General features: G+C 40.1%; 2 protein-coding genes across 2 annotated transcripts; both read right to left on the reverse strand.

The window, feature by feature from the left end:
* Positions 1-948: 948 nt before the first annotated feature.
* Positions 949-1,884, reverse strand: LOC101956259 (olfactory receptor 7E24). Its single transcript, XM_005342134.4, has one exon. The coding sequence runs from the start codon at positions 1,876-1,878 to the stop codon at positions 949-951; it is 930 nt and encodes a 309-aa protein (XP_005342191.2). The 5' UTR covers positions 1,879-1,884.
* A 5,894-nt stretch (positions 1,885-7,778) lies between these two features.
* On the reverse strand, positions 7,779-8,717 carry LOC101964831 (olfactory receptor 7D4). Its single transcript, XM_013366104.2, has one exon. It carries the CDS (start codon positions 8,715-8,717, stop codon positions 7,779-7,781), a length of 939 nt encoding a protein of 312 aa, XP_013221558.2.
* Positions 8,718-9,893: the final 1,176 nt, after the last annotated feature.

Below are 9,893 nucleotides of genomic sequence, written 5' to 3' on the forward strand. Positions count from 1 at the left end.
CTTTCAATCCTTATCAGCTACCAACGGATTTCAGAAACATCTGGTCTGGTGGTCTCCACTGTGGCCTTCTTGCCTTTCCCTCTTATCAGGCGAGGACAGCCTGCCAGAGCTTCACTCTGTTTATCAGGGTGAAGGGACGTGACTTGTCTGAGGGCCATACTGGAAGGCTCTGTTAGATGTGCCTGGTGAGACTGCAGGTTTCAAACTGGAGTTTTTAAAATGGAGTTGCATAGGCTCAGGCCTAAGGCCATCTTGAAAATCCCTTTAGGAACCAGCATCGGAACCTTTATAGAAGGTTCTTCTAAACATTTAATTAGTCAGATCCATATTAATAGGAATCCATATGCATGAGACCTAGTCAAAAAAAATTAACTTCTTTTACAATGAAAGTCAAACTGGAGACCAGTGATCTGACCCCAAGATGTAACATGCCTCAATTCATACTGAGATGCAATTGTTTTTTTTTAAAATATATACATTTTACATATATACTTACATCTATATATGCATGTGTTGTTCATATATAAATGTGTTGCTCAAGATCCAACCCTGTGCCTCCCATGTGCAAGGCAAGTGCTCTACCACTGAGCCACAACTCCAGCCCCTTTGGATGAAATTTTTAAAGAAAATTCACAAGAACTTTAAAGGACAACAATTTTAACCTTGTAAAAATAGAGTTTCTCCATTCACCTGGAGTCCAGAGTATTCCTAAGAAGGACAGGGGTTGCCAATTTTGATGTTTACAATGAAAAGGGATCCAAGGAAAATTGTGAAATTGAATTAAAGACACCCCAATAAAACAGTTTTCAGACATGAAATATGAAGTGAGCACCAACTAAGAAAACACAAAAATAGTGATTCCAAATTAAAGCATCTGAAGTCCTAGATGACTGAGATTCTGATCAACACTAAGAAAAGATGGAACATCAGGCAGCCCACATAATGAGCTTAGACCGTCCTGCTGTGCAGCCTCCACAGGGCACTTTTAATGTCCCTGTTCCTCAGGCTGTAGATGAAGGGGTTCAGCATGGGGGTGACCACAGTGTACATCACTGAGGTCACCACATCTTTCTTGGGGGAGGATGACACAGCTGAATGAAGGTACCCTGCAAGTCCTGTTCCATAAAATAAGCAAACAACTGCCAGGTGAGAGCCACAGGTGGAGAAGGCTTTGTACTTCCCACCTGAGGAAGAGATCCTCAGGATGGAGGAAACAATCTTATAGTAAGAGAAAAGGATCCCTGAGACTGGAAAAAATCCAAAGATGGCACCAGTAAAATACATGACTATAGTATTGGTTAATGTATTAGTACAGGGAAAATTAAGTAGTTGAGATGGATCACAGAAGAAATTGCCAATTTCCACATCTTTGAAGTATTTGAGTTGTAGAGCAATCAAATTATGCAGCTGGGAGTCCAAAAGGCTAACCAGAAAAGGCAGAAAAACTAAGAAGCCACAGAGGCGAGGGTTCATGATGACCATATATTGCAAGGGGTGGCAGATGGCCACATACCGGTCATAGGCCATCACAGTCAGAAGCATGTCATCCACACATCCAAAAATGCTAAATAGAGACATCTGTGTCAGGCAGCCCACATAGGAGATGGCTCTCCTATGAGTTTGGATGTTCATGAGCATCTTTGGGACCGTGGTGGAGATGAAGCAGATGTCAGCCAAGGACAGGTTGGAGAGGAAGAAGTACATGGGGGTGTGGAGGTGGGGGTCAGAGCTGACGGCCAGGATGATGAGTAGGTTCCCGAGCACTGTGACCAGGTACATGCACAGGAACAGTCCAAAGAGAAGGGGCTGCAGGTCTGGGTCCTCTGACAGTTCCATGAGATAGAATTCTGAGATACCTGTTAGATTTTGTTCTTCCATATTCCTTGTACACCTTGGGTAAAAGGAAAATGGTTGAAAAATGAAACGAGCGGTTACTCAGAACTCTATATATTTTGAATTAAACTTTGATAGCCATAAACTATTAGCAACACTTCTCAGTTGTAATAAACCTTGTCTTCTTAGAATTGTTCATACTTCAGAAATGCTCAACTGAACAGATTTCAAAGAGAAACAATATTAGAGATTTAAAAAATACCTATCTCAGTAAAATAATGCCTACTCATTTAAGAAAAAGATATAACAATACTTTTGTGCATTAAAAAAGACTTTTAAATTAAATAAATTAAGAAGCACTATGACACTTCTCAAAAGAAGAAATAAAAATGGCCAAAAATGCAAATGAACATATGAAAACATGTTCAATATCCCTAGCAATCAGAGAAATCCTAAAACAGCTGTCCTGAAATTTTTCCTCAATCCAGTTAGAATGGCAGTTATCAAGAATACAATATATAATAAACACTGGCAAGGATGTGAGGGAAAATGTTCACGTATGTGTTGTTGGTGGGACAGCAAATTAGTACAACCACTATGAAAAGTGATAGAGTTTCCTCAAGTGTAGGTATGAGGCTGGGGATATGACGTAGTGATAGAGTGCTTGCCTAGCATGCCCAAAGCACAGGTTCAATGTCCAGCAACTCAAAATAAAATAAAATAAAATAAAAAGAATGAAATCACCAACGACTCATCTCTCCTACTCCTTAGTATTTATCCAAAATAACTAAAATCAGTATAGTATAATGATACATCCCCATCAATATTTATAGCACTGTAACTCACAATCACCAACATATGGAACCAGCCCATCTGGATCACTAAGAAGGATGCATTTCCTACTACTGTGGGTGTGATATCTACGAAAAGTAGAAGCAGTTTGGGTGGAAAGCACATTTTGAATAAGATTTCTGCTCCCCCCAACCACAACCAAAAACATACACTTCTCATTCTTCATAGGAGAAACTTTGCATGTCGCTCACCTGGCCTGACACGGGAGACATGGAAGATACTGAAGCTCTCTGTGGCCAGGTGAGATCAAGGAGGACAGTTGGAATTACTAATGAACATGTTTGTCCTCATTACGAGGAAACAGCACTTCCCAGGGTCTCTCCCACAAGCTGGGGTTCCCTTTGTGTTTACCTGGTCACAATGCTTCTCTCCTGGGTCATGACCAAGGAATGCAGGTCCGAAGACAGGCCCAGGCCCAGCAAAGGGTGAGACTTTACCCCCAGGATAAATATATGTATCCAGCTTTGACAAGGATTCAGCATCAGATAGGATCTTCCTGATGCACACGAAGGTGTGGGACCCTCAATATTGGAGCCATTCAACTGTGACGAAAGGGACAGGCTGACTATTGCCTATTAAATGGCCTTGGAAGCCCAAAGAACAGAGCTCCTAATTAGCCAAATTGCTCCGTGTTCCTCCAGTCTCTAAGGACCTCCTCACGCTAATGGAGGAGGAAGACAAAGAGAAGATGTAAGCCACAGATTGTTACCAGTATATTCATCTACTCTGTAGGAAATCTGTGTGGACTGTTCACGTCTTTCAAATTCCTGTCTGTCTGCAAGTCTTTAAAAGAACTCATTTACATTTTAAAAGGGATTTATGTGAGAAACATAGTAAAACATTTGTAAGAACACATGTCAGATAGTTCCTCTTATTGCACCACTGATCTCACGCAGAGAAAACTGAGTCCAAGGGGAGGGGAAGTGCCTTGTTCAGGGAGACAAACAATTGACATGTGATCGATTTTTCAAGTCTGACATTTGAGTCCATTACATGATTTTACTTTAATGCAATATAATTGAAAAAATAAACCCACTCTCGGTCAACACCAAGTAGCTTGTCATTATGCCGGGTTTTCAACAATTTTCTTTCTGCTCTAATCTCACCCCCTGTAGTTACCTTTTCATGCTGAGCAGGGACACTTGAAATCACTGCTCTGCTTTCCTTCTGGTTTTGTTTTTATGTACTTTCTTCCAGGGTCACAGAATTTCACTACATGAAAAATTCAGTATATTTGTCTGACACCCCTAAGCTCAGTGTTTTCGAGAGACCTTCAGTTTCACTGTGACCTGGCTTTCCCTCTTTGCCCCTCCCAGCTATTCATCCCATTAAAAGAACTGGATTATTTCTATTTCTTGGGTGAACACAAAGTGACAAATCACAAGAGAGAGAGAGAGAGAGAGAGAGAGAGAGAGAGAGAGAAAGGTCTGTTTTGAGATGTCTGCAACTGAAGCATTTAAAAATACTCAGAAAATAAAGCCAGTGTCAGTGTGGCTCAGGTGTCCATCTGGGGTGTCACTGGGGGCTTCACATTTCTGGTTGCTATGTCTGAAGATTGTCTGGAGATTATTAAATCAAATATTTCACCATAAATTAAACAAACTTTTACTTCTTTCACTTTACATTGATATTAGTCCATGTCACCAACCAAAGCAGGTTACCTGTTCTCCTACCCATTTGGTAGCCAAAGTCCCTGGAAAATACAATAACAATGTGGTCTTCTTACAGTTTCTTTCTATTTTATTTAATAAATTAGGAGATTTCAGGGAAATCCTTTAAACTCCACATCAAGTACCTAATTGTAATGTGACAATCTTTGATTAGGATGGAAAATATAGAAAATAGAAACAGTGTTGGAGTTAGAGACATTTCCTCAATCGTACACTGATTCTTACACCTGAGAATTTAGGCAACATCCCCTCCCTCTCAAGTCTAAGATTCCTCAGGAGCAAATTAACTGCATTAGAACATTTCTTCCAACCCCTTCAAATGATTATATATAAGTATGTCATGAGCCAGGCAAACAATAATTCTCCATCAATGATAGCTCCTATTATTATATAAAAAGATTTGTTTTCAAATGCATATTCCTAGAACTCATAAATCATTGAGTATTAGAAATTGTGTAACTTGCATCATTATACAAAACATGCTTTTATTACATAATCTGAATCCCAGGCATCTCTCATAGGTCACTGCATTCCTGGAGTTAGGTTATGTGATCCTGCAAAATTCACCTCTAGCATGTATCCATGTACACATCAACAGCATCATCTGTACCACATTCAACTTGAAGGGGTATATATTGAGATTTTATTACATTGGTCAATAAACAATCAACCATCTTAATCTTTATCATTTGTGAGGTCCTTATGGGTAGACTATGGACAATTTTCAAAGACCGTGATACCCATGTCACCTATTTTATCAACTTCGATGAAGACAGAGAATTGTTTATTTTATTAAAGGTTTTATTAGGTGATAACACATACAGAATCTGAAAGAAGTACATCTGGAGTGAGAGCAGCACTTTCTCAAGAAAAATTCAGAGCTACTGGATACCCTTGTTGTGTCTGCACATGGAAGGACAGCAGTTTAATGTGATGCTCTAGTGAGACCCTATTGTTGGAAGAGAACCAAGGTTATTCTTTTTGACTTCAGGTACAAGAGCAGCAGAGTCAAAACTGTGGAAATGTCCCCTACAGAATAGAGGTACATATGCCATCTGCCTGTTCTTCTGTAGGATATTTTTGCTGACAGACTGGTGTCTTGGTGGGTGGTGGGCCATACGGAGAGAGACAGCTCCATATTCTTGGGGTTCTTAGGAACTAATGCACTGATGGAAGGATAGGCCTGGTCTTCCCTTGTTCTGTCACCTGCTTGCACACACTGACAAGCCAGCTTCTGTGTTCTGAGATTTTCCATCAGAGTCCCTTGTGGCTAGGAATTAGGAGAGGCCTGTGGTCACCATCCTGCAAAAACCTGAATCCTGCCCACAGCTGCATGAAATACCTTTGCAGCAGATCCTCAGCTGTGAAGCCACGAGATGACTGTAACTCTGGCTGGCACCTCAGCTGCAGTCTTCTAAGATGTTCTGACAACAGTGGGGTGGAAAGTTACCAAAAGTCTTTGTAAAGACAAATAGCTTCTAATATGCAATCCTGCATCAAATTAACAGAAAAAAAATCAGAATTGGAGTCTTATCCATACTAGCAAAAAACATACATCACAAAGGAATGGTGATTCCAAACCATAGGCCAGTAGTATAGAAAGAAAAAACAGGAAATCTTGTCATTTGATACAACATGGATGAAACCATATGACATTCTCTTAAAAGAGGCGAGTCAGTCATAAATCTCTCTTAAGTATGGTATCTAAAATAGTCCAACTCATGAAAACAGAGATTAAAAGGGCATTTACCAGAGAAGTGGTATGAGTAGATGTTGGTCCAAGGACACAAAATTTTAGTTGGGAGAAATAACTTCAAAGGATGCATTATATACCACTATGATTTAAATGAACAAAAATAAATTATGTGCTTTACATAAATTGGAAACCATATACAAAATGGGGAGATATTTTCTAAACACATATCTTATGAGTCAAGTATCCACAATGGACAAAGAAATCTTAGAGGTCAGAAGCAAATGCACACTGTACCATTGCAAAATGAGCAAGTAAGTGAGAAGTCATTTTTCCAAAGTATACATAGTGCCTTCCAATAGCCATCTGGAAGATGTTGAATTAATCATGGCTAAAGGCAAATCAAAAGCACAGTGAGATTATTAACATTAATCATAGAGGACAGCAGATTTTGTAACAGCATATTTGTAAATGCATATAACCCAACTTTATCAATTTCACATACTCCTTAAGTATTGCTAAGGATATGAACATTTTGGTAGCTCTACACAATAGAATGTGAAATGTGCTCAGCTATAACAACTAAACGTAAAATGACCATACAACACAGAAGTTCCACTCTGAGATTATTACTACAATAATTAAAACAAGCGTAGACATTTGCTTGCTTAATAACGAGGTCAGGGAAAAAGTTTTGCTTGGGGATTTTGTCATTATGCACAATCACCGAGCATACTTAAACGAAGATGGGTAAGGGTTAATGTACGCAGGTTTTTATTGACTTAAATACCCCAAATAGGTAATTACACAATTGTCCAAAACTGGATAACTGGAAAGACAGCTTGTGTGTATACATGCAGTGGAATAGTATTCAGCCAGAACAAGGACTGGGACTGAATAACATTACCAGTGAAAGAGTCAAAAGAAGGGAGGAAAAGAAGAAATAAGGGAAGGAGGGAGAAAAGAAGAAAGGAAGCAAAGAAGAAAGAAAAAAATAGGAAGGAAGGAAGGAAGGGAGGGAGGGAGGGAGGGAGGGAGGAGAAAGCAAAGATCACAAACGATGCACAATGTTTCAGAGACATTATGTCACCATGAAAGCAAAGGACAAACTCACTTTCAGGACTGGATTCCAGCTTTCATGTGGGAAACACAACCATTCTTACAAAAATGAGGCTACCAAATCTAGGAGTTGGGCTCCGTGCCATTTTCCAGGTGAGCGTGAATTCCAAGCTCAGTTTCTTTTCAGAAGTTAGCAAATTTCATAGAACATCCCCCAAGCAATGTTTTCAGGATCAAATAAAGCCATGCATGTAAAGGACAAACACACTCTGAGTAGTGTCAGCATTTGGCAGTGATGGTTTTCATTCATTTTCTTCCAGGGAAAGCAGGGTTACAACCAAAGAGAGGTCAAGAAACTTCAAGCAACAATTTTTGAGGAATCCATCTCAGCAGGGGATACAAGTGCTGGCTCTCATGTTGGAATCTCAGCAAGGGACGTTAGACAACATGACACACTTGAGACTTCGTGAACCATGGGTAGGGAAGAGTTAACACGGGAAGTTGCTGAAGAGGAAAAAGAAATGAATATCGGGAAAAGGAAAGTCACTAGAGTTTTGGGAATACAAGAAATTAAGCATGAAATTTAGGATAGAAAAGAGTTAAGATATTGTAATTCAGTGCATTGTTCCTCAGGGGACACAACATCTCCTGAGTTCTGAGGTCAGTGATCATCAAGGACCAGAGGATGCTCTGCTGAGGAGTCTCCCCAGGGCCCCCTTCACATCCCTGTTCCTCAGGCTGTAGATGAAGGGGTTCAGCATGGGGGTGACCACAGTGTACATCACTGAGGCAACGGAGCTTGCCTGGGAAGAGTGGGTCAGAGCAGAAGTGAGGTAAACCCCAAGTCCTGTTCCACAGAACAAGGAGACCACACAGAGGTGGGACCCACAGGTGGAAAATGCTTTAGACTTCGTCTTCATGGAGGACATCCTCAGGAAGGAGGAGACAATCTGAGAGTAAGAATAGAGGATCCCAGTGACAGGAAACACACCCAGCAGGGCAGTCGCCAGGTACACAAACAAGTTATTGATAAAGGTATCAGAGGTGGCCACCTTGAGAAGCTGAGCCAGTTCACAGAAGAAATGTGGGATTTCAGTGCCCATAGAGAAGGTCAGTCGATTCACCAGTAGAACATGAATCAGGGAGACCCAGGACAGGATGAGCCAAGACAGCAGCACCAGGTGGACACACAGCCGGGGGTTCATGATGACTGTGTATCTCAGAGGGTGGCAGATGGCCATAAAGCGGTCATAGGCCATGATTGTCAACAGAATATTATCCACTCCAACTAAAGTTGTGAAAAAATATGTCTGAGTGAGGCACTGGATGTAGGAGATGTCTTTGCTCTGTGTGTGAATGTTCACCAGCATCTTGGGGACCGTGGTGGAGATGAAACCAATGTCAGCCAAGGACAGGTTGGAGAGGAAGAAGTACATGGGGGTGTGGAGGTGGGAGTCACAGCTGACAGCCAGGATGATGAGCAGGTTCCCCAGCACTGTGACCAGGTACATGGACAGAAACAGGCCAAAGAGGACGGGCTGCCATTCGGGATCCTCTGAGAGGCCCAGGAGGAGGAACTGTGTCAGAATTGTGTCGTTTTCTGCTTCCATGGAGCTGATGATCTGCTGAGAAAGGAGGTAAATGCATGTTCAATAAAGAATAAATTTGTGCCTCAGGTATTGACCACCTTTTAATATCACCCTTCTATTTGATCTTGGCAATCACTGTGATTCCCTCCTTGAAGCGGCAGCTCATTTTTCATTTAAATGTGTATTAGCACCCACACTTCCTTTAATGCAGCATAAATTTCTTCTCTTTATCAGGGATGTCCTGTGTGAATACTTCCATTTGAATTCATGGACATCAATTAATGTTATATTTTATAGTGCCATTCCAGCATAACCCCAGACATTCCATGTAGTTTCTCTGATGATCTCTAGATATACTGCTTTTTTTTTTTTTGGAAAACCTTCACATTAGTGATTAACCTACATACCATCTTTTTATGATTTGACTGTTTATAAGGAAATGACATTTCACTGTCAGTGCCTTAAATTTTTTTTTACTTTAAAATGAGGTTTATTGTTGTTACATTGTTGGTATGGTTTAAAAATGCCTCTGTTCATGGTGGCAGTTTCAATACATGATACCTATTATTATAATTATGATCATCCTTTTAATTACAATTACTCTGGATATGTAAGTGTCCAAAGGTGGACTACAGAGTTCTCATTTATTGGGTTCTTGAGATGGAATTCTAAGAATTGAATTTTAGTCCACCAGCCTACAACCTTTGTGGTCCTGAAAAAAGTCTAATTCTCTTAAAAGCAAATATTTCACCTCTGCCGTAGGAGAAATAAATACTAACTACATGGTAGGATTGAACATTTAAATTAATTAAAATGATTTAATTGTTCTCCTACAATGGACTCTCCTAAGTATGAAATTCTGTTCTTATGACCTCAATAGGTCATCCTTGCATTTCTATCATGAATCAATATCACCTTTAACCGTGGGTGGCTGCCATCTGTAAGCAATTCTGATTATTATCAGTTCAACATTTCCTCTTTGAACTATGTAGATTAGAGAAGGAAATAAAGGGTACCACCATTAAAATCAGATACAAGGCAGGATAACATGTCTCCCTGCTTGAATGGGCGATGATCGTCAAAATAGATGATAGACATAACGGATTAAAATTTTCAAAAACTTAAAAATCCTGTAATGGTTTATTGGAAAATTATGAGTTAAAAATTAATGATCACATTCTCTCTGACACAAAAATG

This window comes from Ictidomys tridecemlineatus, chromosome 2 (assembly GCF_052094955.1).
Source record: "Ictidomys tridecemlineatus isolate mIctTri1 chromosome 2, mIctTri1.hap1, whole genome shotgun sequence".
Lineage (NCBI taxonomy): Eukaryota > Metazoa > Chordata > Mammalia > Rodentia > Sciuridae > Ictidomys > Ictidomys tridecemlineatus.

Excerpts from the sequence above, each read along its gene's own strand:
- LOC101956259 (XM_005342134.4), bottom strand. The coding sequence starts at position 1,878 with ATGGAAGAACAAAATCTAACAGGTATCTCAGAATTCTATCTCATGGAA.
- LOC101964831 (XM_013366104.2), bottom strand. The coding sequence starts at position 8,717 with ATGGAAGCAGAAAACGACACAATTCTGACACAGTTCCTCCTCCTGGGC.